The 27,570-nt window shown below is 48.8% G+C and overlaps 2 protein-coding genes across 2 annotated transcripts; one reads left to right on the top strand and one right to left on the bottom strand.

Annotated features, from left to right (window-relative positions):
- Positions 1 to 11,595: 11,595 nt before the first annotated feature.
- Positions 11,596 to 17,157, top strand: LOC124659046 (probable methyltransferase PMT24). The gene is made up of 9 exons (XM_047197008.1): positions 11,596 to 11,692; positions 12,204 to 13,372; positions 13,468 to 13,617; positions 13,856 to 14,126; positions 14,279 to 14,389; positions 14,876 to 15,050; positions 15,125 to 15,397; positions 15,841 to 16,038; positions 16,641 to 17,157. The coding sequence occupies exons 2-9, from the start codon at positions 12,323 to 12,325 to the stop codon at positions 16,855 to 16,857; spliced, it is 2,445 nt and encodes an 814-aa protein (XP_047052964.1). The 5' UTR covers positions 11,596 to 11,692; positions 12,204 to 12,322; the 3' UTR covers positions 16,858 to 17,157.
- A 5,611-nt stretch (positions 17,158 to 22,768) lies between these two features.
- Positions 22,769 to 26,400, bottom strand: LOC124666971 (gibberellin 20 oxidase 2-like). Its single transcript, XM_047204305.1, has 3 exons — positions 25,703 to 26,400; positions 25,238 to 25,562; positions 22,769 to 23,329 (listed from the first exon to the last, which is right to left on the bottom strand). The coding sequence occupies exons 1-3, from the start codon at positions 26,344 to 26,346 to the stop codon at positions 23,039 to 23,041; spliced, it is 1,260 nt and encodes a 419-aa protein (XP_047060261.1). The 5' UTR covers positions 26,347 to 26,400; the 3' UTR covers positions 22,769 to 23,038.
- Positions 26,401 to 27,570: the final 1,170 nt, after the last annotated feature.

Below are 27,570 nucleotides of genomic sequence, written 5' to 3'. Positions count from 1 at the left end.
CACTCCCTCCTCTGGATCAATGACTTCTGAAGTAAAAAGGCTTGAAAAATAGTTATAGACTACTCCACACATTGCATCTCTATCTTCATGCATGATCCCATTGTCCTCAATGAGACCCTTGATTTTGTCATGCTTTTTCCTCTTCGAAGCAAAGTTATGAAAATAATTTGTATTTCTATCACCATGTTTTAACCAATTCGCTCTAGCTCTTTGCACCCAGAACATCTCTTCCATCTCTAGATTAATTTCAATTTGTACCTGGATTTCTTTCTAAGCTGCCAAAGTTGCATCATTCATTGGACCTCTCCTCAATTATTCAAGATCCCCTTTTAATTCCCTCCATTTCCTTGCCGGTGCCTTCAAAATCTGCTTATCCCAAGTATGCAAATCCGAGTGCACATCATTAACTTTTTGCATCAAAGATGGATCCTCTCCTCTTGCTTTCGCCCTTTCCCAGGCTGTTTTCACCATCTCTTCCACCGCATTCTCTTTAAGCCATCGGGCCTCAAATCTCCTTGGCCCGTTAATTATCACATGCGAGGTAGATAGGTACTCCGTATCAACCAAAATTGGCCGCTGATCAGATAATACCGTCTCACTATTTATAAGACTAGCATAAGGGAACAAATTATTACAACTATCATTGACCACCCCTCTGTCCAATCTTTCTCTCATGTTTCCCCTTCTCCATGTGAAAAGATCTCCTACATATCCCATATCTTCAAGCTCACGGTCCTTTAAAGCATCATGGAACGCTTGCATCGCTTGTTGAGCCCTCGGACGACCACCTTCCTTCTCATAATTAAACAATATCTCATTAAAATCCCCAAGTACCAACCATGGCATTTGCATCTGTTCATGGAGATTACGTAGAGCATCCCAGGTCAGATGAGCTTGGTTCACCATAAACACCAGTGAACCCCCAGTTTGTGTCATCCTCAATCACTACATCAATATAATTTTTGTAACGCTTTTCTCGATTATTTTTGTCTCTCTCCGCCAAAACATCAGTAAACCTTCACTTTGGCCATCACTCTCAAAAATACTCAAAAGAACAAAACCCAACTTTCTCATTAACTTTTCTGCCCTAGCTTTATCCAAATGTGTTTCGGATAAGAAAAGCACATCTGGTTTTATTTGCTTCTGGAGGTCCAGAAGAGCTCGAACTGCCCGACGGTTGCGAAGCCCGCGGCAGTTTAGACCACAGAGTTTCATTGCTCTCGGCGATCCTCCTCACTGGAGGCCGCTGATCCTATCACATCTTCACTTTCCCCACCGTTCATCACCTTCTTCTGCCGTTTTGGTGGTTGAACCTTCTGAGGAGTAGATATTGGACTTTCCCCAGAAATCACTCCATTGCCATACTCTAGCAAGTTAACCTACTCAGCTACTCTCCCTGTCTTGGTTAGAACATTAACCGAAACACTATCAGAACCCTTACTCCCACTCAGGCGCTTGCGAATAACACGGTCCCCCTCCAATCCAACATCCGGTACAATTTTCATATCTGAATTTTCAAATTCGTTTGCATCACCTGGATTGCGCCCTTTTCCTCTACCCCGTCCTCCGAAGCCATCTCGGTTTCCTCCTCCTCTTCCAGCCCCGATCGGGATGTTTCGTTCAAACACAACCTTCAGCCAATCACCCCATTGACACTGATCTTCTTCATGCACTCCATCCCCACATTCCCTCACTTTGTGGCCCAAAAGTCCACAAAACTTTTAAAAATCAGGCAGTCTCTCATATTGTACAGGGTACTTCTTCCTTTCTTTTAAGTTTATTGGCACCAACCAAACTAAAGGTTTATTGAGATCAAGATGAACCCTGGCACAAAGATATTTTGAAGGGTTAATTTTCCCTTCACTGACAATAACCAAAATTGGTGGCTCATCCATCTTCTTCCCTACCTTCTCAGCTAGATCTTTCTTTTCCATCAAACCTTCTGGAATTCCCTGAATACAGGTCCAAATTGGAATTTTATCCAGCTTATACTCCTCCACATTTGTGAAGCCATCATATTCTGCCATTACCAGTGCCGCTCCACGGAACAACCACGACCCTCCCTCCATTACTCTCGACCAATCTCCAAGACAATGGAATTGGGCAAGCAAATTTGCACCTTTTGCTTTGAAAGTAACCTCCTGCGTCGGAACCCATGCATTGCGCATCTGCTTGAACATAGCCGCATGACTAAATGGTTTTGTGGTATGAACCCTAAAGATCACTAGCCATCGTACATCTCCAATCAGATCATCAAGCTCTTCATAAAAATCAAGATCCGTCTCTTCCTCTCCCACAAGATTGAGCCCTTCGAACCTGTCCTCCAATTCCTTCTCAAACTCTGCCATACTTGAACCGCCCGCACCATCTGTGCCCCGCCCGGACGGGGAATCATGTTTCTCCTGATCCATCACCGGGATCATAGGTTCCTCCTCCGACAGCCCCACTTGTTCCGCCATGCACCCCTTCTCGTGGCCAGAGATTGACCAGAGAACTCTCCACCTCTCGGTCAAGCGAGCGCTTTTACACAAATCACGTCGATCGGATGTAGATCCCCAGAGGTAAATTGGTGACTCCCGTGAGCGCCGCGAGAGGAGATAGGGAACCCTAGAAAAGACCTAGGGGATTTTGGTTCATCTAATCGAGCTAACAAAAAGAGCTCCCTTGTACGCTATGGTGAGGGCTATTCTCATCATATATAAACACGTACCCGAGCCCTAAGAGGGGCTTCGTTTCCACCTAGTTAATATCACTTACTTTTGATATGCTACAGTATATTGGAAAAATATTACACCATACTGACTTGAATCCAATTTAATCAACGCGGGACATTACCTACTTACATGGTAGCGTTGCCTCCTCTCCGTGCCGATCAAAAAAATGGAACGGAGGGAGTAGCAGGCTTTCAGTTCTCTCCTGCAAATTTCCCATCAAAAAATGTAGCACTACAAATTTTCTAGCGGTTTGGCGTGATTCTTGGCACTAACCATTGGAGATGCGTGGTCAAGGTAGCAAACGTTACGTCAGAGTTGGCGAGGTAAGTGTGTTGGTCAAGCTAGATTCATACATGAATATTGGTCGGAAACACTAGCTGCTAGTCGCAACTCGCAAGTAGCAAGGGGATGGCCACGGATTGGCGGGTTTCCTTGCTGTTGCGGCCAGAATCGGATGGACGCGCACTCTCTCAAATGGAAGAAGCTGCCAAGCACATGTGGGTTGGTAACTAAATTCTCCTTCGTTTCCTCAGAGGAAATGCAGGAAGCCTGGAAACTATTGCCGGGGCGATGGTCCCATTTCGAAAAAAAAGGAAGCCTGGAAACAGCTTTAAAAAAAGGCTCAGCTGTGGTGGCGGCGTGCCCAACTCCACTTCACAGTCAGATCAAGTGCGCTCCAAGCAATTGCAACCTTACTCACGCACTTGAGCTTTTTTTCCTGCAGTAATCAAATCTAGTGCGTTCGAAGCAACTCAGACCTCACGCTCTTTTTTGTTTGTAAAGGTCTCTGAATTCCTTGTCCTCGTGGTCATTCTTTTGAGCTTGCAGCTAGCATGTTCCGGAGCTGTGGCTCCATCATGAAGAGTACGGCTGCCGACGGTGAGTTAGACAGAAGAGATCGGGCAGCTCGTGCGATGCTCTCTTCCCTGTCCCCTGTTGAGTTGGGTCCTCGTGCTTGGTTGATTCCTCGTTAAAGCTCGCTTTTGATTCACCCTCCCAGATCGATCGATCGATCTCATCTACCGGCAGTACAGTATGCTACCTAAGAGCATCTCTAACTGAAGCTTAAAACGGTTTTAGACTTTAGAGGAGAAAAGATAGGCCGCTAAGAGCATCTCTAACAGAGCCCGTAAAAAGTGGAACCGAAAAACACGAGTTCGGTGCACCGAACTCGTGTTTACGGGCCGAAAAATGACAGAACAGAGCCCGTAAATCCAAACTGTAAAATTTGGGTTTACGGGCTCTGTTCTGCCCTGGGGCATCCAAACCCGTAAAAACAAGGTTTATGAAATTGATTTGCATATGATCGATCAAAGTTGAACGTTTAAAACACAAACAAATCATACATAGTTCATAGTACAGACATCAAATGACACAACCAAATGATACAGTTCATAGTTCACCATCAGATCTAACCGCCGGCATCAAACATAGGCAGTACCGCCATCAGCACCATCGGTAGTACCTCCTGGAGTCACATCGGCACCACCTCCTGGAGGCACATCGGCAGCAGCAGTTGCCTCTTGACGAGCAGCTCTTCGCCTCGCCGTGATCTCCGCCGAGGTCTCCTTCCACCACTCCAGCTGAACCTCATTCATTTTCTTCGTGTTCATCATCAAGATTGCCCTCTCTTCGGCCAATAGTAGCTTCGTTGCTTTCGCCTTCTTCACATCGATCCTCATCTCCTCCAACTTGGCTTTGGTCTTTGCTTCCTCTCGCCTGGCTTCAAGCTTTGCAAGGCTCACCTCCTTCTTCGTCTCGATGATGACACGCTTGGTCTCCAAAGTCTTGGTCGCTATCACCTCCTTCGACTTCATCATTTGATCAAACTTGTCCCTCAACAATGCAGCCTCCCCTCGAGCCTTATCCTTTCCTTCGCTTTCTTGTTCCCCTCCGGCTTGTCGGCGTTCCTTCCATCCTTCTCGTCCTCGGTGTCGTCGAGCGCAACCATCGCAGCCTTCTTCGGAGCAACCTCTCCATCCCCACGGAGGCCCAAGCTCGGCACAAGGTGGCGTCTTCAACCTCCGTGTAGTTGTTGGCCCTCCTCTTCTTCCGATTTCCATCGGCCGTAACCTCCACCACACCGTCGTCCTCTTCCTCGTCCCCCTCGTCCCCTTCGTCCCCTTCTTCCCCTTCTTCCGCGCAGTAGTTCTCATTGCCGAATGGCGGGAGTGGGTTACACCTCCCCCAACATCTCCATGTACGTGGTGGAATCGTTCCTAATTTGACGAGGCCTCAGTACGTATTTGCAATGGAAAAAACGGAGGAAGAGTTCATGTGTACCTTGCTGCGCCATCGTCGACCACGTCGTGAGCGGCGGTCGTGGTGGATTCCGGAGGCGGCGGCAGTGGCGTAGGCGGAGATGGGCAGGGAGGCGCGGGGCCATGGCCAGTCGCCGCCTTCACTTTGGTCCTTTTCGGACCCAAACTCTTCGGTCTCGCACGGACGGCCTTCGGCTTCACCGCCGACCCACCACCGGGGACCGCCCCTGCACCGGCTTGCGGGAGCAGATGCGTTCCCGCGCGCCGCCTCTTCGCCGCAGTCGTCGACGAGACCGCGGGGGTCACAAGGGTGGGAGCGGTGGCCGGGATTGGTGGTGGAGCGGCGGAAGCTCCGGTGACCACGGGAGACGGTGCCGGCGCCGGCGGGGTAGCAACGGCGGTCGGCGGGGTCGATTCGAGACTCATCGGGGACAAATCGGAGGTTGGCGGCGCAGAGGAAGCGAGGGTGCACAGATCGGCTAGGGCGGCGGCGGTTGGGACGAGCTGAAGGTTCCCTCGCGCGCAAATTAGGGATTGTGTTCGGGCTGCGTTCGGTTCACTCCGTCGGCCCCTACAAATACAGGCCGACGGAGCGAACCGAACGCAGCCCGAAAAATTATTTTCGGTTTTGGGCCGTTTTCGGTCCCTGATCGGCGCCGTTTTTCGCCCCGAACCCGTAAAACGGCGGTTATTTTTCGGTTTTGGGCCTTTTACGGGCTCTGTTAGAGATGCTCTAACAGCCATAAGCGTCTCGAAGCCGAAACCCAAAAACGACTGAAGCACTAAAAATGTAAAAATGAGTGTGACCCCTAAAACTTGACGCACGTCTCTCATATTTCCTCCTCGCCCACCTCAGTGACAAAAAATTGAGTTCCCGCCCAGCGGCCGACCCTCCCGCCTAAATCCGCCGCTAGTCGTCGCCGATGCTGACGCCACCGTTCTCCCCTCTCCCCGCCAGAATGGCACCATATCTCATTTTCGCATGTCTGCCATAGCTTTTCCGCTGACACATCGCCACCCGATTCGACCCCCGCGGCGCCTTCGATGTCGCGGAAGCAGTTGGGCAATACAGGCGCGGTGCGAGCGGCGGTACCGACAACCAAGGCCACCGGCAAGTCCTCGACCGTGGGCAAGCCGCCCCTTGAGCCGATGTTGAGCGGACCGTGATCGCGTAAGCCGACGGTAGCGATGCAAGCCCACTCACAGTCGGAGGAGAAAGCCCACTCGCGTAAGAAGAAGAAGAAGAAGAAGAAGAAGAAGAAGAAGAAGAAGAAGAAGAAGAAGAAGAAGAAGAAGAAGAAGAAGAAGAAGAAGAAGAAGAAGAAGAAGAAGAAGAAGAAGAAGAAGAAGAAGAAGAAGAAGAAGAAGAAGAAGAAGAGGAAGGCCACTGTTGCATTGACCTCTACGCCTACACACAAGGCCAAGGCGCCGCTGGGTGTCAAACGACCACACCTTCTACCTCTTCCGTGGCGGCAGACGCATCTCGTCCCCGAGTCGCCTCATGCGACGTGATCGTTGGAATGGCCGAGTCTCAAGCAAGTGCGTCTGAGATTGGGGTCGCCGATTTCATGTCCCAATTGGATTCTACACACACTCAAGGGCTTGACGACCTCTATTTCGGTAACGGTGATAGTTAAGGCGACGCCTACGCCGGGGAAGAAGAGGTCGAGGAAGTGGTGGCCGAGGAAGAAGAGGTCGAGTAAGATGAGGCTGAGGAAGTGGTGACTGAGGTGGCGGCTGGCCCACGATCGAGGACTTGACGGTGGCCTTGGTGGTGACCAATGCACCACCGAGTGGGGTGCCAATCACCCAGTATGGACATATCCAACAAGATGTGTACAAGCACCTGAGGCAAAGGAGGAACTAAGGATGACACTAGAAGAAGAAAGAATGAATGGCGAAGGAGAAGAAGACAGAACAACAAAGGCTTGCACTTGAGGCGGAGAAGTTGGCCAAGGAGAGGAAGGATGCCGACCGCACCATCATGTTCATGAACCCTAGCTCCTTGGTTGGTAAAGGTAGGGCATATTGGGAGATCGCCTGTGCAAAGATCTTGACTCGAGAGAGTGGTGGCGGCGGTGGTGGTGGTGTTTGAGGTGGTCGAGATGGGGTGGTGGCCTCAACAACATAAACATGCTATGGCTTTTGGATCAAACTTGATAGATCTGATTTTTTTTTGGATAATATTTGTGCATGCTTGAACTTTATGTTTTTGAGATGTTTCGAAAATGATGTTAAATATTTTAGCCCTTTAAGATTTTGGGGTTCTGATCTGGCGGTCACCGTTTAGAGAACTAAATTTATTCTCACCTATTTTTTATATTATAGGGTTCGGATAGAGATGCTGTAAAGTAGTTAGCAAGGATATTCACTTTCCCTACCCCGCACCGCTCTCCTTCGCTCCTCCCCTTGAGAGACTCCAAGTCGCTCCCGGCTCCTTCCTCCACCTTCTCCGGCGGCCTCGCTGACCGGAGAGGTTGGAGGGATGGAGACCGGCCCCTGTATTGGTTAGTAGCTAGGCTGGTTCTGGGCTATATGCCCGTAGTTTGGAGCAGAATCTCCGATCTATTCGGCCAGATCGGTGGTTGCCTAGGGTTTTCTGTTCGATCTATTCAGCTCCGGCGGCCGGAGGTGGATCAATCGTCGGGAGCCACAGTCTCCCTCAATAAACCCGTTCTTGCTGAGCTCAGCTTGCTGCTGCAAGCACCTGCATCTTCTTTGGTCGGCCGTGGCGGCAGGAGGAGAAGAAAAGGTGCCGCTGCAAGTCTCGCCATTCTCTGGCCGGCCATGGTGGCGGGGGGGGGGAGAAGGGAGCAACAGTATGTTGTACATCGGCGTCTTCTAGGAGGAGCGGAGGATCCCTGTGCTGTTCAAGGTGGATGGTGCATGTGCTCTTCGTCTCCGCATCTTCGATGGTGGATCTTCCTCGACAAGTGCTTACAAGCCGGTGGCAATCTTGCCATGGCTATCTTTGGCCATGGAGGCCAATCTACAACCTCCGATCGGAGGCTACTCTCCGTCATCTGCTGGAGCTCGACGCCTAGATGCTGCCAAGTGTTTCGTCCTCGGCAGCCTCAAGGTAGCCAGCGACGACGGTGGCTCGCCGGAAGGGGGCGCTCGAGTGCTCTCGCCCTGCTCCTCGGCGGCAACGCCTTGAGGACGCCGACGGCTGGTGGCGGCGATACCCATGGTCGTGATTGCTTTTTCAGTTTTCTTACTAGGGTGCTCCTTGTAAAAGTGCAGGCCTTATCTTCAAATACTTGGTTCTTTAGGACAAGTGATGTAAAGGGTCTGTATGAAAAATGTACCTCCCACGTGCTACGCTAATATATGATCCACTTCTTTGTAACAAAAAAAAAGTAGTTAGCAAGGCCGATCGATGTGATCCCGTTCCCTGGGCGGCGCAATGTTCAGATCTGAGGGATCACTGGCAATCAGTGTATACAGGGTGTTGCTGGAGCAGGAGTGTAATGCAAACAGGTGGAACACTGTTGAGTGGTATAAGAGCAACAATGGATCTGTAAGCTACTGTTGCGAGCCGTCAGCAGTCCACGCACACATACAGCGCAGTCTACTCGATCGGGCGTCGACTAGATTCGCTCTCAGGCACATCGATATGGAGTAGTAGAACCAATCAGCGAGCAGATTCTGTAGTAATAATCAAAGAAGACCTTTCGGATTAGGCAAATCTGGTGGTGCGAAGTCCAGATCAGGAGCAGTTTGGTGTGCCTCAACATTCAGAGGAGTAATACCACGACCGGTAGCCATGAATCCGGCAGGTATCCACGACACGGCCGCCGGGGTAGCTAGGCGCCGCCGCATTACTGCCTGACCCGCCCGATCAGCCGCGCCGACGCCGACGCCGACGCGACCATCCACGATGCCAGCCGGGTGGTGGACTGGTGATGGTGGCAACTAGTGGGCTTGTCCCCAACCCCGACGCCCGGGGCCAGGGTCCCAGGTTCTACAGCGCGCCACCGACACCGGCTCTCGGTTGCGGGGAGTGGATCACGATGCGGGCGGGGCGGGTCCCGGGATACCGCATGTGGTGGGCGATGTTCCTGTGCCTGGCTCCGTGAACCCGTGTAGTGGGATTCATCTGGGACCCCACGTGTCGGTGAGCTGGTGCAGTGGACGGGGTGCGTGGTAGGTGCATGTCGACGAGCCGTGGGGGCCTCCGCGCGCGCTCCCGCTCACGCGTTCCGCCATGTGCCGAGAGTGGTACGCGGCCACACTTTTGCATCCCGACCCTCCTAAAAACAAGCATTTCAGCCTACATCTCGTGCGTGATATGCTTTCCACCTTTACTCAAGATAACTTTTTTTACAACTAATACCATAGTACCTATAGTAATAAATAGTACTACTTGGTAAAGATACATGAACTCAGCTGTCTTCAACGATTACACAATAAAATATAAAAGGTACTATCAAACCTTCGAAGTTTTCAAACTCTTTTTTCTTCCAAGACAGAATCTTCTATTTTCCTGAAGCGAGCTAAAAATAGATAACAAACCATAAACCTGTAAATACCAACGAAGCTTCTTCTATAATTTTAATTTGAACCGCAATGCTAAGGTTGCATGCACGCGCGCAACCGTTAAAGTAGGCAATCAACATCGGAAAAACTACCAACACCAGTATGTCAGGGAATAACAAACGATCAGCCTTGTCGACGTCGCTGGAGAGCGGAGAGTACAAATCACCATTGTTGAGGATGTAGCAGATGAGACAAAAGTTGCGAGGACAATCCTCCTCGCGGCAACCATGAGAAATTATCCAAAATCGATCTAGCGAAGCAAGATCTGAATCCTCCATACCTAGAGAACTGTAATCTTTCAACACCGTCATTGACGTCAGGAAGAAGATCTCGTCGTCGAACGAAAGGACGAAAATCAGTTATGGCAGATGATGTCATATCCATTGAAGGGAAAAAAACAAGAAGACGGTTACTAAAACTCTAACACAATCTACTGAAAACACTACCTTTATTGAAAACTCCATGCATATATCGGGTTCCCGACTCCTCTCGACGCCGGTGAAGCCGGCCAGAGGAGGGAGAACTGATCTATGGAGGAGACTGAAGTGAAGGCGGCTAGGGTTTGTTCAGAGGGCGGCCGATATCTTTTGTCTACCATCCTAATTCGTATTCGTGATGCTTTCCACGTTTTCAAAGAACATGGGAGAGGCCAGAAGGCTAAGCGGCGATATAGCTTACCAAGAGGACCCTAACGAGTACACATACGTCGAACTGGTCCTTATTTTTCACATTAAAGACCCTATAAAAAATATAAAAAAGCAATCATGTCCTTCTCCGTCTGAGCTCGAGCAAGGTCTGCAGACACGAGCACCGTCAGGACTTCGCAACTTGGGCTGCCGTCGGCGTGGGGCGCCGCTCTGAGATCGAAGAACCCCCGCAACTGAATCATGTCCTAGAGGTAGAAGATGATGCGGCGCTAGCCTAACACTACAATGCGGAGTGAATGAATTCCGCGGTTCGCAGTCCTGGCCTTCGTGGTTGAATTCCAAGGGCAAGCTGCAACAACAACATCACAATCAGTTCCCTGAGCTCCAGCCTTCCGCTCCACCCCCATATTCCGCCTCCATCGCGACGAGATAGCGTAGACATAGTAGGAGGAGGAACGACGATCTTGATTTCTAGATTTGGAGGCTGCACATCGAGCTTATTCCATCGGGGCGCTGCAGAAGAAATCCTTTCCGTCCTCGGCTCTGTCCAGCGGAGCACGACGGCAAGAAGCAAAAAAACGCAGCCGGCCACCGAACACAGTTTGGATGCGATCGCAGCCACAATCCCCTTGGCATGGTGCCAGTCTCCACAAGGGGAAACAACTCAAACCCTAAAATAATACTAAACTCATACATAATAATATACAAAGGATGAGGGCCGACGCCTCGCCTCAACCATCTCCAGACGGCATAGCCACTGGAGTTGGCCTCGGCTTGGCCTGGGGCGAAGAGGCTCTCGATCAGCTACTGTTCAAGGACAAGAGGAAATGGAGGAGAGAGCGAGAGCGCACATGGTGCTTCCTTGCTCAATCGAGTTTGGAATCAACTAGTTTAGGGCTATGTAAATTCACAATTCCTTTTCGCAACCACACTTACCACATGTTACACGTGGACATGGCCATTGGTATTGTTCGAACTTCTGTTTAAAATTAAAATAACATGAAATTCTGGGTCAAAAACCAAAGATAAGGTGCATGTTTTTCGTTGGCTTATGGTCTCCTATCATGTGTGTCGCATGAGTCATGAAAGTGAAAGAAATTGAAGTTGTATGAAAAATTGTTGTGGCTTGAGAAGTTGAAGTTCAGAAAGAAAAGTGGAATAACTCAGAGTTGGACAATTATTGCTGGGCAACTGGAACTTGAAGATAAGTAGACCAGCTATTTTAATAACGCGAGATTTAAAGGGCAAATCTGCAAAGATGCCAACACGTGAATGAAACAATTTTAGTCAACATTTCTCACACTAATTTAACCCGAGCTAATGCCGTTCCCACCCCCAAAACCAGACCCATCTCCTTCTCACACTCACACTGTCACACGCTCGGCACACTCCACTGCTCGCTCCTCCCTCACGCTAGCTGTAGGCCTTTATAACGCCGGCCGCGAATCCAAGGACGCCTCTCCTCCTCTATCCCCTCAGTCCCTCCCTCGAGATCCGCTCGGAGCCGGAGCCCAGCTCCCCGGCCGGCGAGGTACGAATCCACCGCCTCTGCATTGCCGCCTCTCTCTTCTTTTCCTCTTTCCGTCTGCCGGAGCGGATCTAGCTCAAGCTTGCTCGTTCGTTGATGTTCATTGAACTGATTGGCTAGTGGTTTAGTGCACCCTTTGCTATGGAGTCTTGCTGCTATTAGACTCGGACCCAGCTAGCTCAGGCCGCAGATCCGATTGCGATTTGCGCAAGGAATGGAATTCGCCAGATTTCCTGTGCGTTAATGCACGCGCTTTGTAGTTAATTAAGTATCCGTGTATGCTGATACGGGGCGATTTGCTTGCCTTTTTCATTGTCTTCTCTTCTACTAGGAAGGCGTTGCCTTAGTAGCCTATAGTAGGAAAGAAGAAACCGATAGCAAATTTAGCATTTATTTTTGGGCGTTGTTGAGCTGGTACAGCTATGCAGATCCAGTGTTTCCTTCTTTAGATCCGTTGGTTGCTATAAATAAATTCCTAATGTTTCGAGTTCTGACGATGTGTAGTTTCCCCTAGGTGCGCGCTGGTGCAGCCAAAGCCCCAAAGCTCCGACCAACGCGTTGCTTGGTCGATCGAGTTGATATAAGCGAGCCGCGTGCAGTGCGGGCGAACCTGTACATGCGAGAGTTGGACTGATGGCATTTGGCAGAGGTGCAAAGATGGACGCCAGGCGGCCTTCGTCGCCGTCCTCGTCATTGTGCACGACGACCACCGTCGCCGTGTTTGTGGCGCTCTGCGTGGTCGGCGCCTGGATGATGACATCGTCCACCGTCTTCCCGGTAGAGGCTCCGTCGAGTAAGAAATCGGAGCCGGTAGAGGTTTCGTCAAATCAGAAGTCGGAAGTGAAGGATCAGCGTGCGGAAGTCGACTTTGGCACAACCGAGGAGACAGCATCCAGCAATGCTATTGAAGGTTCCTCAAAATTCGAGGATACCGACAATAATGATAATGTTCCAGACGAGTCTCATAGTAACAGGGATGCTCCCGAGGAAGAGAAGTTCACTGAGAACGCGATGGAGAAGCCTGTGGAGATGATTGAGGAAGCATCAAAAGAAAAGGAAGATAGTAAGGATTCGTTTGATGATGCAAATGGAAAATCAGGAGGGCAGAGTGCTAAGGAGGGTGGGGAGACTGGGCAGTCTGGTGATGAGGAGGAGAAGACCGAGGAGAGGAAAGACAATGACACCACAACTGAAAACGATGCTGAAAAATCTGATGGAGAGAAGAAGGAAGACCGAGAAGCCAAGTCCGAAGATGATTCCATGCAGGATGCAACTGAACAGTCTCAGATCCAGGAGAAAGTGGAAGAGAGTGGGGAGAAGGAACAGGCTGCAAAAGCTACTGAGGTATTTCCTGATGGAGCTCAAGCTGAACTTCTGAAGGAGTCGAATACCGAGAATGGGTCGTTCCCTACACAGGCTGCAGAGTCAAAGAATGAGAAGGAGGCTCAAGCATCATCAAAACCTTCAGGTGATGCAATCACCTATAGCTGGAAATTATGTAAGAGCATTGCCGTGACAGATTTCATACCTTGCCTCGACAATGAGAAGGCCATCAAGAAACTTCATTCTACAAAACATTATGAACACCGTGAGAGGCATTGCCCTGAAGAGCCCCCGACTTGCCTTGTTCCACTCCCGGAAGGTTATAAGCGCCCCATCGAGTGGCCCATGAGCAGGGACAAGGTACTTCTGTCTTTTCATGATATTCCCACACCACTGACTAATCTTTAGCTGATCAAGAATCTTTTTGCTTATTACAAGTAGCACTTTGTTTGCAGGTATGGTACAGTAACGTCCCTCACACCAAGCTTGCAGAGTACAAGGGCCATCAAAACTGGGTTAAAGTTTCTGGGGACCATCTTCTGTTTCCTGGGGGCGGGACTCAGTTCAAGAATGGCGCACTCCACTATATCGATACTATTCAGCAGGTTTAGTATCTTTGCCCCAACTATGCCTTATACTTGCACACATCAATGATTGATTAATACTGTTACACATACATAAGCTTCAAGCAAGTGCTGCTATCACTCACTTAAAGAAGTTTGCACATGTTCCGGATAATGATGATGGAATTTCATGTTGTGTGTTTCAAGTATTTAGTCACATTGTTTTTGTTCAGTCTATCGTTCTATGCATTTACATGCTTTGGTCAAACTACTCGTGCAGGCATTACCTGACATTGCATGGGGTAAACGAAGCCGTGTCATCCTTGATGTTGGTTGTGGAGTTGCCAGCTTTGGTGGCTACATGTTTGATAGAGATGTGCTCACCATGTCATTTGCTCCAAAAGATGAGCATGAAGCTCAAGTACAGTTTGCGCTGGAGAGAGGAATTCCAGCAATATCAGCTGTAATGGGCACTAAGAGACTTCCATACCCCAGCAGGGTTTTTGATGCCATTCACTGTGCTCGCTGCAGAGTCCCTTGGCACATCGAAGGTTTGTCTTGCTGGTGGCATTTTTTTCCCTTTATCTCCTACTGACTACAGCGTGATGTTTCCAATTGGAGAAGTAATTGATGTGGGAAAACCTGGTTCTGAGAAGGAAACAATGCTCTAATATGTGTAAGAGTATTAACTGTTTATTTTCAGGTGGCAAGCTTTTGTTGGAATTGAACCGGCTACTGCGTCCTGGTGGCTACTTTGTCTGGTCTGCAACTCCTGTTTACCAAAAGCTCCCTGAAGATGTTGAGATTTGGAATGGTATTGTACTGAATGCCTTTTTTAATTTCACTCGTACTGTGATACAGAAGGTTATTGCAATACCAATGACCACATACCGAAACAGAGATATCCTGTTTCCCTCGGGTCTGTAGAATAGTTCAAGTCCATCAGTACATCGGACCAAAATATTTGGTACATCGGACCAAAATATTTACCACCTCTGTTGAATGGTTATGCTATATCTTTCTGTCACTGCACGACAATCCATATATTAGGTAAAAAGATGATGTTGCTTGGAAAAGCGGTTCAGATGTTGAAAATTCTCTTAAACTACTATACCTACAACGCCTTCTACTTATTGTTACATATACAATGACTTATTACTAAGCATTGGATGCACCCAACTTCATGAAAGAACTAGGCCTATTATTTGTATACAGTGAACACATGCTATGGACCAATTGGGGAGTTTTTCGTTCAGCATACAGGTGAACCAGATATAACACAGTTGCTTACTCTTTTCAGCCATGTCTTCTCTGACCAAATCCATGTGCTGGAAAATGGTTAAGAAAACAAAGGATACATTGAATCAAGTTGGTATGGCCATATATCAGAAGCCAATGGACAACAATTGCTATGAGAAAAGACCAGAAGACAGCCCACCATTATGCAAGGAAACTGATGATGCAGATGCTGCATGGTATGGTTAGGGCTCTTATATATTTACATATGTGAACTATATGTTTGTTTACTAACCAATCTTGTGTTTTGCAGGAATGTACCTTTACAAGCGTGCATACACAAATTGCCTGTTGGCCCATCAGTAAGAGGGTCAAAATGGCCAGAGACATGGCCTCAACGGCTTGAGAAGACCCCCTTTTGGATTGATGGTTCTCATGTTGGAGTTTATGGAAAACCAGGGAACGAAGACTTCGAGGCAGATTATGCACACTGGAAACGGGTTGTCGGTAAATCATACGTGAATGGCATGGGAATTGACTGGTCTAAAGTGAGAAATGTCATGGACATGAGAGCCGTATATGGAGGGTAAGTAATTGGTTTGCTTTTGATCTAGAACAAATAATATGAGTATAGTCATATTACACAGGGACAATATACAGATTCTATCTCCACTGTTTGGCTCAAGTAACTTAGGAAAATGAGATGAAATTTGGCATTGAAGAAAAAAAACCAAAACCTGTTTAAAGCTGCAAAACGTATCATAATACATCAAGTTATCAAAATGCATTACATTACTATTGTGTTGGCGCTATCCAAGGACAATTTGTCCACATGTCACTTGCCACTATTCCATCTTTCATTCAAGTCTTGGAAGATGTAAAACCATTTTTCTATCTCTTGATGATGCATTTGATATCGGAATCCACTCATTTTGAAATGTTTCATTCAAGACCCATAATGAGAATGCATTTTGGCACGTTTTTATTTCTATTCTAGCTAATAATATTTTACATGGTCACATTTTGCAGTTTTGCTGCAGCTCTGAGGGACCAAAAACAAGTCTGGGTTATGAATATTGTACCAATTGATTCACCTGACACACTGCCCATTGTTTATGAGCGTGGCTTGTTTGGAATGTATCATGACTGGTGTGAATCTTTCAGCACTTACCCGAGAACATATGACCTCCTACATGCAGACCATCTGTTCTCCAAGCTCAAAAAGAGGTCAGTATTTTTTTTTTCTCAGTGAACACAGTTTCTTTATACTTGCTAGCAGCTTTGGTTTAATCAAAGTGAGATGAATTTATTTGCTTCACATTTGACTAGGATTTAATATCTCGTCGAATACTTATCTTTTACCAATTGATCATTAATATATTCTTCTGTAAATATATGTGCTATTGGAGCAATGCACTGAAACCAAACTGACCATCACAAATAGTCTAGCTAATAGGCCTCAGTTGAATCCTATAGGAGTTTTCTCTGTCGCCTTTCGACTTCAGGGAAGATCCTAAAAGTGGTTTGGTAAACTTCTCTTTCCTCCACGTTTTGGAGGGTGCTAGAATTCCACAGCTGTCTTGTACTATTTGCTATAGTGCATCCAAACTCCTTTGTGTGCAATTCCCACGTATCCAATTCCTTTGGGAGTCCAGTGCACATACCACCCAATCCATCTGTTTATACTACTACTGGGTTTCACAATTCATGCAACCAAATGGGCCATATTCCCACACGGTTCTTGTGTATGAGCAGACATGTTTGTGCACGGTATAATACCTGTTGCACATAATCGAATCTTCTCATGGAATTTCTTTGTTTGGTTGCAGATGCAAACTGTTGGGAGTGTTTGCTGAGGTTGACCGGATACTGAGGCCAGAAGGCAAACTGATTGTGCGGGATAATGCAGAAACAGTAAGCGAACTCGAAGGCATGGCGAAGTCCCTACAGTGGGAGGTCCGCATGACCTACACCAAGGGCAACGAAGGGCTGCTCTGCGTCCAAAAGACCATGTGGCGTCCCAAGGAGATCGAAGCAAGCATGTGAAACATAGTTTGAAGATAAACTGCCACTCGCTAGCGGTACATTAGATTGCATTTTGGCTCCAGATAAGCGATTCTTGTTGATGCTTAAAAAGGGTAAAAGCTTTGTGCAGCTGTAGAATCATATATTTGTTCTTTTTTTCCCCGCTGCATGGAGTGCACTCTTCATTCTTTCTGTGCTTGCAGAATATTGTTGTAAAATGTAAGGCTGTACTGGAAGTCAGTAGATAGAGAGCAACAGAGGGGGTAAGAATTCTTGAGGAAAACCTCACTACAGGTTATCAGTGCAATCAATATTCTTGAATTCATGATTTTCAATGGAAAAAAAACCCTTAAATTCTTACCCTCATTCGATTGATAAAGATGTCCAGCAGTAGACTGGTAGGCAGTTAACAGCCAACACGTCGTCCATGTGTTGCTGTCCAGCACTCAACAATGTCAGTGAATCTTGCTTATTGTGCCCAGCATTTTTGTCAATGTTACTTCACGTATGCCCACTAGTTCCAGCTAATACAGTTAGGCATGTTGAAGCTATCAGCTGCTGTTAGAATGAGGAACATTCAGGAAAGGCCTTGCAGGAAGCGGTTGAAGAAAGGATCGGACTGCGACCGCATTCCAGAACCGAACAACGCCGTGGTTTTGTCTCCGCCGGCTAACACTATTCCAAAAAGTAGCAGCTCCGATGAAGATAAGTTCGAACCATTTAGCAACGATTCCCAATACTCGTACGGAGGTGCTGATATCTGATAGACTGATACCAATGTCTTGGGGTGAAGTCGATGCCCGGCTCGGCGCTCACCGTACGTGTTAAATATCTGGTTTATCGGACTGATACAGTCTGTGGTACATGTCAAAGTGCTCGCTATCATAACAGCCTAACCTCAAATGAGGCAACCCACGTTTGGAACAAAGATATCCATCAGCCGGCTCTGGCTTTCGCGTGACAATCCCGGGTGTCTGCCGGCTTCTTAAAAAGGAAGAAGAAAGAAACCTTGAAACCATGTCATCCTATGATTCTTTCCATGTGTTGATGCCCTGCACTCAACAGTGACATACTGACATATACGTTGGCATCTTGCTCATGGCTAAGAGCATCCTCATCGGTGCATCTCAAATAGATATAAGCGTTGGGAGTGTCGACCCTTGCACCCTCCATTTGAGGAGGGGCTCCTACACCGGTGCACCCTAAAAAAAATTAGGGTCAAGAAAAATTCAAACAAATTCACAAAAGGCAGCGATTTTCATTCAAACATAGGCCTATATTACAAATTTAAACAAAAATTACTAAAAATTAAATCAAATCTAATTGGAGTCAGAGAAGTCGAAGTCGGAGACAGCTAGGTCGATGATCATGCCTAGGTACGTTTCCAACCACGCCTCGCCAAAGCCCTGCATCGCTGCCGGAGCCATGTTGACGACTTGTGGAGCACCTTGCTCATGTAAGGGATCTTTGCCGAATCGTGAGGGTCATGGAGCAACATCTGCGCTTGCTAATATTGGTCCCCCCCCGCCCCCGGCTCCTCCTCGTTCACCTTCTTCTGCGGCGATGGTAGCAACTTCTTCTTAGGGGCGGCGGAGGAAGAGGCGGCCCCTTGGTGGGGATGACGGCTTTGGCTTCGGATGTCGGAACACTACACCCCCATAGCGCGGCCCTGGCTTCGGCTGCCGGAAAGCCACACCTCTGGTAGAAAAAGGAAATTGACATTGAAACTTCTTCCTGGGGTGCTTGCCCCGAGATTTCCTAATGACCTCTATCCATTTCTCACCTACATCCTCATAATCCTCATATTTTTCCATTACTTTGCTAGCAGGAGTAAAGCACTTTCCTGAGATTCAAGAGCCATGCTCTCCCTAGGAATCTCGTCATCTACCAACACACACTTAGTCGGATTACCACATCTACTAGTATTACCATATGTAGACGAAGGAACTATATCTATTTTTTTGCTCCACCTACACACTCACTAGTTGTGTCTTGATCAAATTTACAACTAGAATTAATAGCGGAGATATCAACACCAACATTCCTAGCCATAGATTCAAGATAATCAACATCTAAAGATTGAATAGCATTAGATTGAATTATACCTTTCATATTTTTTGTTTGGTTCCTCTAGATTACTCCTTCTTTTGTATTCCATAGTTTTTTGCATCACATTCATCAACCTATCCACCCTAGAACTCTGCCTTGTGGCTTGTACAGGTCCCCACACCTTACTTTTCCTGTTTTTCTTTGTTCATCCGTCTTCCCTTCTATCTCCATACCAATCTTCTCAAAGCTAGGAATAATCTCCTCGGGCAGGGCAACTTCTTGCACCTCACTGTCCATGTTTTCACCTTCCAGGGCAATTCTCAGTTGGCTAGATATGTGCTCCTGATCATCCATAAGGAAAATTTGCACCTCCTCTCTTACTAACTCATCAGCTTCTTTTAAACCACTATTCCAAACAAACCTTCCATCATCACCAATGCACCCTTTTTGGAGTAGCAGGTCATAAATTTCTGAGCCACTCACATATTCCTTCACATCATCTTCTCCAGCAGCCACTCTTCTCACCACATGACTAGAACTGGAAGCATTGGGAGCCATACTATTGGAGCTAGCTGAAGCATTACCAGTTGGAGCATTTCTATCAGTTTCCATCCCATCTTGTCTCCCATTTGTCTGGTCATCACTACCTCTACCATGATTGTCATCAAAAGGAGGAGGAGGTGGAGGAGGAGGGTCCTCAACCACCCCCATAGCAGGCTCTCCCTCCACCTCAAACAACAACTGTTGAAACTTCCCCTGAAAATAAAACAATCTACCAGCATGGATTTTAGTGGGATCTTTACACTTGATCCTCACCCTGACCACCTCAACACAATCTTAAAAAATGCTCATCCAATCAACTTCTTGAAGAATGCCACACATAGACACTGCCTATGCAATAGAATTCCATTCTCACCAAGTGGACTGCAAACCATGCACTTTCATCCAGGTCTTTTTTCATTACTGCCACAGGATCTGGATCATCATCCCAAGCTTCTACCTTAACTCACACTCCAGGCTTTGTCAGGCCAAATCTAGGATACCCAATCACTTGATCAACTGGTAAGTGTGGAGGGAATTTTACCAAGTATGACCATTGAGTGAGCTCTCTGATCTTCCAAGGCCAATTTATTCTGTAGATACCAGCAAATTTCTTAGTCAACTCTGATTTGGCAATGGTCCCTTCCTCAATCAGCACCAGGCCACAGTTTTTGGTAGTAGCTACAGGGTTAACTACCACATCAGGAATTTCTATATGGAAGAAACCCTGCCCAGTAGTAGCACTTACAATATATTTAGCAATCTGAGGTGGTGTTTTTATCACATGACATTCCTCCACAGAATGATTAGTAGCTTTGCAGATGAAGCAGAAGGCTTTTTTGTCACAAGAGTGCTTAAAGTGACCAGACTCTCCACACCCTAAGCATATAGTGTCTACATAAGACATCTAATTAGGAATCAACTGAGAAGGCTCCCCACTGGCAGCACCTTTCTTCTTCTACACCTGCTTATTTTGCAAACTTTTTGCTCTAGCAGCACCATCACCATATGGACTTCGATTACTCTGAGTAAAGTCTTCTGCAGGAGGTGCAATCCATTGGTTGGACTGGAAACCAAATTGCTGGGGAGGGAATTGAGGATAGGCACCCTAGAAAACCCAAGGAGGAGGCATCCCAGCAGGAATAAAACCATAGGGTTGTGGAGGGAAAGGAAAGCCACCCTGATTCTGCTGGAAATCCTGAAACTGTTGTTGCTGTTGTTGATTCTGCTGCTGCCTATTCCAGTTATCCCATCTTCCTCCTCCAGGACCTATCCCTCTGTTTCTACCACCACGGCCACGATCTGCCATAGCTTCTTCTTCAAGCTCTAGTTCTATCACCTCAACTTCTTCAACTCCTAGGTAGCATATCCTAGGTATGTCTAGTAGAAATGGCGGCGAGGGAGGAGGGCTTAGAAACCTAGCAGCTGGCTTGGACTTTATATCCTCCTCGCTCCTCGGCGCAGGCTTGTTCAGATGCTAAGGAATATGCCAAAGTTGCTCAAAAAGCAGCTCAACCTCCTTTACCTCCATGCCCGCGACCAGCCTAGGGCTCCCAACAACCCTTGACCCGGCCCGTAGCGTATGGATGGGCACCTGTCAGCATCACCAACCCCCATGTCCACCTTATTCCCGCCAAAAACTTGGCGAGCAGCTCCTACAAGGTCTCTGACTACACGAGCACTTCCATTGTAAAATCCAGTAGCTGCGCATGGTGATTGAGGACCATCAGCGTCGAGGCTGCCCTCAAATCCCTACCCGAGAGTCCAGGTGGCTTTGACATCTTGTTCCTCATCAGCGGCAACCGCGCCTTCGCTCGCTGCACCGCCTGCGAGAACGGAGACACAGCTCTCCTCGGTGGTCCACTCCACCTCGGCGGCTTCTCCTTGCCCCCAACTGCGCTCTGCGCCGTGTCCTGGAATTCTAGATCTCGCAGGAACACGTTGCTTACCTTGGCAATCTTCCGACCAGGCTTCCGCCCCTGAATCGGCGCATGCAGCACCATTATCGCCACCGCGGGCGCCCGAAACTCCGGCATGACCTCGGTCTCCGACCGCTGAAGTTGCTCCGAGGGTAACGAGCTCGGAATCAACGGCGATTGGCCCAAAACAACCGACGCAAAAGCTGAAGCATATGCGCCTAGCCGATGAAGCTGCTCCTTCCTCGAACGCCTCACCGTGCGTCCACCTCGAGCCCTCCATTTCCGATCTAAAATCCGAACCCGCAGCGCCTTCGCAAGGTCCCATCTCCTCCGCCCCAGCCCCGGCACCAAACTCCCACCGTTGCGACCTCTCAACAACCTCTTCCCCTCCTCATTCACACATATCGCCAGCGTCAGCCTTCGATTTGCCCTAGATTTTGGGAGGGACCTAGCTATTGGCGGCGAGAGCGAGGCGGGCGAGCACGGTGCTGTACTGGAGGCAAGCGGTGAGAGGAGATGCTTGCGTGGCGCGTGGAGGAAGCCTCCACTCTGCCCTGGCCCGCCATTGATGAGAATCGAGGTGATCCTGCCATGAACAATACCTTAGATTGAACACGCGCCAGAATCGCCAGAAATCGCGAGAGCTCGGCCATCCCTACTCGTTTTCCCAAAGAAGTTCGTCATCGACGAGGACTTCTATTTGGGGAAGCATTTTGTGAAGTTTTTTCCCAAAGGAGTTTGATGCCCGCCGTTCTCGCTGCCAAGCGGGGCCACTTTGTCAAACCGTACGTGGCGTCCCGCCCGTTCAGCTGTTCCACTCCTCATCAGTAGACACGGGATCGCCGGTGATTTCATTAAACTTCCAACGTGTCGGCGCATTATGAGGCGTGCCTTTGTGTGAGTCCAAAATCACCTGGTGCTATTGGGCGCCCAACGAGATAATTAGTGCATGTCGAATGAAGCTATCAGCTGCAAGTAGGAGGAGGAACATTCAGGAAAGCAGACAGGTGCATTCGTCGGAAGCGGGGCTGAATGAAGAAGGGTTTGGACCGCGACCGCATTCCGGAACGGAACAATGCCGAGGTTTGTCGCCGCCGGCCGGCCTGGCCTTGCCGACGCTCCATCCAGAAATAGCAGCTCCGATGAAGATAGGCGCGAACCATTCAGCGGCCATTTCCCCATATCCTGATGCTCCACGTCGAGACGAGAAGAAGAGACATGTACGCTATGTGGGCGCAAGCGTACAAAAGCTGGCGATTCTGGAACCTGATACGAAGCCGCAAGATTTAAAGAGAGAAAAACAAGCCTTGATCAGGTTCTTGGCATCTGTCCAGAATGGAAATTTCAAGAGCCTATTTACGTACAAGCGTCCAAGCACTGGTACCTGTCCATATATATCTGCTTATACGCGGAAAAGAAAAGGCTGCAGGAAATTCATTCGTTTATATATATATATATATATACCCATGATTTCCATGGTATGTACACTAGGTGAGGAGGTGGGCGAGTGGCGACAGAGAAGAGGGGACTAGTAGAGCGCCAGGCAGCCAGCCAAAAATGGAAGGTGGTGTGGGCCCGGCGAGCCACGTGGGCGCGACTCCGCTGGGGCCCTGCCGCACCTGGGAGCGCACGTGGCCGGGCCCGACAAAATTTGGCGTCGCGATCCGGAGACGAAGACGAATTCGTGGATCGGGTTAGGCCGCCTCCTGGGCCGTTGCTTGGGCCGGCGTCGGCGGGGTGAGCCACTGGGTGAAGGCGTCGAGTGTGCGCGTGTCGGCGCGGTAGTGGCGCTGCGTGAAGCGCATGAAGTCGGCCCATGTGAAGTCCGGGTACCGGCGCGGTGAGGCGGCGGCGGCGATGGCCGGCGGCGGGCGCACGACGCGGTCGGCACGCGGGCAGAGGAAGAACGCCAGGGACCGCCGCTCCTGGCGCTGGTTCACCACCGCCCGGTGAAGGCAGCTCTTGTACCGCCCGTTCGACAGAGCCTGCATGCATGCATCGGAACATAGGTTAGATGGATCAAACAAGCCGGCGAGTTAGACCGCTCTCATGGCTGGTTGCGGCGCCCATTCCATTGACGGCTAATCATTTGCGCCGCCCAGCCCAGGTGCAAGTTGGCGAAGAATCCCAGTACGATCTTTCACTGTCGAACAAGCACGAAATGCACTAGCCGAAAAAAGCTGTAAATAAAATGGAACTGACGCATCGCTCCTGCGGGGGCTACGTAGGTACATGTGGGAGCCACGCGACGACGGCGGCAGCGCCCACGTGACGGCCAACCCACGACGGCGACGGCGGAGGCGGCCCGGCGTCGCCCTCGTCGCCGCGGAGGAAACAGCGACTGATGCAGTGGGGAGACGAATCAGCTACCAATGGCGACTGGCGGGACGACACAGTGACGTCGGAGTCCTGCACAGTGCGCACGCACGCACGCACGAGAGAGAATTGCCACCGCACCACACGAGGGAGAAGCGATGGTAGAGATCGCTCGCAGAGAAATGAGATCAAGTCGACAAGTCCATCGGGCACCCACTCCGGTGTATATCGCCAAGCTAGGACGGGGACGAAAACGACGAGCGCGCGCGCGCATGCACCTGGGTTGCCCCGCCACCGAAAGCGCCACCACCTCCGCATCCGCATCCTCATCACCGGCGCTACTGTACAAACTAACCCCCCTTCCACATCGCTCCAAACTTGCCGCAACCAACAAGATACTCTCACGCCTCGCGATCCCCTATCTTTTCTCCGCCTCTAATTGGCTCAGGATCGGTGCTCGCATCGCAGCCTTTTTGGACGGATGGATTAGATAGACGCATTCAGAGGCCACTAGAAACGGAAGCAGCTCAAGGTATGTGGTGGCTACCTTGCATTGGATTCATGTCTTCTTCATCTTCATGGCTACCTCTTCATAACTCCTACCACCGGACTGGAGGACGTCTTTATCAGTACAAAGGGCGAGGTTAACCTGCCCGTAGGGACGTTTAGTTGGACCCTAGTAGAACCGATCGGGCATCTCCTAGGAATGAATCATGATCAATCACTTGGTCACTGCTGCTAATGTCGCTATGTCTGGATGTCAGTTCGGATAAGGGGACCCGGACGGCCGTGTGTAACTGCTAACTACCGCATGTTATTTCAACCTGTCCAATCTAATAAGTGGTAAAACGTTGATTGGAACACAGAGAAAATAATTTAACGATTTTGCTAATTTTCAGTCGACTTCTGAGTCATAGTATTGCACTGAGAATTATGTTAGCATGAGTTGCAACTAGGATTTTCCAGAAAGTTGCAACTGAGAAGAAAAATACCCACAAGGTTGGATTGCTTTGTGATTTGTGCTATTCATGGGTTGCAAAATACTTCCTCCGTCCCAAAATGTAAGACGTCTAAGGATTAGTCAAAAGTTAACGTTTTTTTAAGTTTGACCAAATTTATACACAAAAATATAAACATTTACAGTACTGAATCAATATTAATAGATTCACCATAATTTTTTTTAATATGTCCATTCTTTTTCTAAATATTTGTTTAAAGATAGTAAAATTTGATTTTTGACCCGTCCTTAGACACCTTACATTTTGAAACGGAGGGAGTAAATTACAACTGCAACCTGAAAATACATCAAGTCATGTCAGCTGCTTTACGTTGATAGTCCTACCAGTGGTTCTCTTGTTAGGAAACACAGTAATCACGCGTCCTGTCAGTGGGCTACTACCACAATCCCTTTCGTTTTTGTTTGGAAACAGCAGGGCAGTTTTTATGGGCTGGTTCGCTCGTTGGGAAGCAGAGCACAGCTAGCGGAACAGAGTACTTGTAGTTGACCACTGTGACAACTACTGTTAGTAGTGTTAAGTAGGTAACTGGAAAGTAGGCGATCGAATTAATTTGATTACCATGAAGGTGTCGCCGATGTTGATGACCATGGCCCCATGGACGGGCCGGACGGGGCGCCAGTCGCCGTCGACGAGGACCTCCAGCCCGCCCACGTCGTCCTGGAGGAGGATGGTGAGCGCCGTGGGGTCGCAGTGCGGACCTGTCCCCAGCGTGCGCTCCGGCTCCGGGCACGGCGGGTAGTAGTTGCACCGCATGATGGAGCTGCTGTCCGCGAAGAACTCCCGGTAGTACCCGCGCTTCTCCACGCCCAGGCTCAGCTCCAGAAGCTCCATGATCGTCAGTGAGAGTTCCTTCATCTTCTCGCAGTACTCCTGGTACACCCTCCTACACATCCACACGTGTTCACTGCGTATAAGCGGTGGTACGTGGGCACGGATCCAACGTACGATCGATCGAAAGGAAAAAATGCAATGGCGGAGATTAGTTCCTAGCTGGATAGGAGACAGAGTGGTTATATTCCTTACCCCATTGGCTCGAAGTCCTCGCCGAGGGTGCTGGTGAAGTAGTCCACGACGACGGGCGCCGCGCCGGTGTCCTGGAAGCCGAAGGAGAGGGTCTCCTTCCAGGGGAGCTTGGAGGAGAACCTGTCCGCGTGCGCGCTCGTGTACCCGGAGACAGTCCCGGGCACGCGGCGCGCGCGCTGCTTCTCGGCCAGCGGCAGCCGGAAGAAGCCGTTCGCGCTCTCCAGCGCCGCGCGCGCCAGGGCCTCGTCCACGCCGTGGCCGGACACCTGGAAGAACCCGTGCGTGGCGCACGCGGAAGCCACCTGCGCCACGGCGCGGCGAAGCCCCGCGGCGTCGCCATTGCGCAGCACGCTCACGTCGACCACCGGCACGCCCAACTCCTCCGCCGTGGTCGGGCACGCCTCGGCGTGCGGCCACACGAATGGGGCCGGGATATTCGGCTCCCGACGGAGGTCGTACACCGAGGCGGCCGCGCCACCGTTCTTGCTGATGACGGCCTTGGCCGCGGATGGGTCAATGCATGGGGCGGAAGGGCGGAGGAGGAGGGGAGGCGCGGGGCTGGTGTCCATGAGCGCAGACGAGCGCGCGCTGCAGTGAGGCGGGTGGGACAGGGTTGTTACTTGCTGTGCGGGCTGGAGCACCATGAGATTAGAGATGTGTGAGCTAGCTAGCTGCGGGTGAGTGTGCGGGAGACTGTCTGGGATGGTGGGGTATTTGTAATGGGGGAGGAGAGGGAGATGACAATGGAGGGAGAATATATTTGGAGGGACGCCAATACCGGGCCCATGACAACAGGACAAGAAGCAGGGGCATACCATTACCACCATGGAGAGAATGGGATAAAAACTCTTTTCTTCCCTACAAGAGAAGGAGACTACCTCCATCACCGTCCGATCCTGCTTTGAGATCACAACAGGATGATGATGGTGACTGTCAATCAAAGTTTAAAATAGCGTGCTAAATGAAATAGCGGTAGCCTCCTTCAAACGCTATGGACGCTATACCGTGCAAATAGCGTGGTATATTTCAAATATCGTTTTAAAAATATTACTAAATATAGCCTAAAAATAAATAATTTTATTAGAACGAATAGATATATAGTCCAAAAGTGACTGGATCATACATACATAACCACATATAAAAATAGATCTCAAATATTTTAGAAGGCTAACATCAACATTTCACAAGTCAACAACATAATATAAATTATTTATTAAAAACTATTAGCATTAGCGATATTATCTTCTAATTTACAAGTGGAACCAACAGATTGCAGTTCATCACCACGAAAAAGTGAAAGCAACTTGCCCAAAAAAATAGCGCGCTAATGCTATAAAGTTTTTGCGCGATATAGCATGCTATTTCACGCACCACATCGAGCAAAATTACTAAAATTTAGCATGGACCCTCTAGATATGCTATAACGCGCTATTAGCGGAGAAATAGTTTGCTATTTTAAATCTTATTGTCAATACACTGCTCTTTGCGCCAGTATCAAAATCGACTTAGGCATAAACAGTCTCAACTGATTTATGCTATTTTTTTCCTTTACAAAAGGACGATGGCCGCCGATTTATGTATCGGTGCACAAAAATAAATGGAGTCCAAACTATATGTAGCTCTTTATTTTTAAACACTTAAATTCGTACTTTATGTTTTTAAATCTGAAACATAATTCTAGAGGTAGCCAGTGATGTATTCTACAAACCTAGAAAATCTCAATAGGAACTACTTTATATTTTAGGCTACATAAAAATGATACACTCTGACAGGTTATAGTATTGAAATATGCACTATTTACTATAAAATTTGTCAGGTTTTGTTTTCTTGGAGCTTAGAATACAAAGTAGTTTGTAGTGAGATTTTGC

The sequence above is a fragment of the Lolium rigidum genome, chromosome 6 (genome assembly GCF_022539505.1).
Source record: "Lolium rigidum isolate FL_2022 chromosome 6, APGP_CSIRO_Lrig_0.1, whole genome shotgun sequence".
NCBI classification, from domain to species: domain Eukaryota; kingdom Viridiplantae; phylum Streptophyta; class Magnoliopsida; order Poales; family Poaceae; genus Lolium; species Lolium rigidum.
The sequence above is the reverse complement of the archived record's forward strand: the minus strand, read 5'-3'. Positions and strand labels throughout refer to the sequence as shown.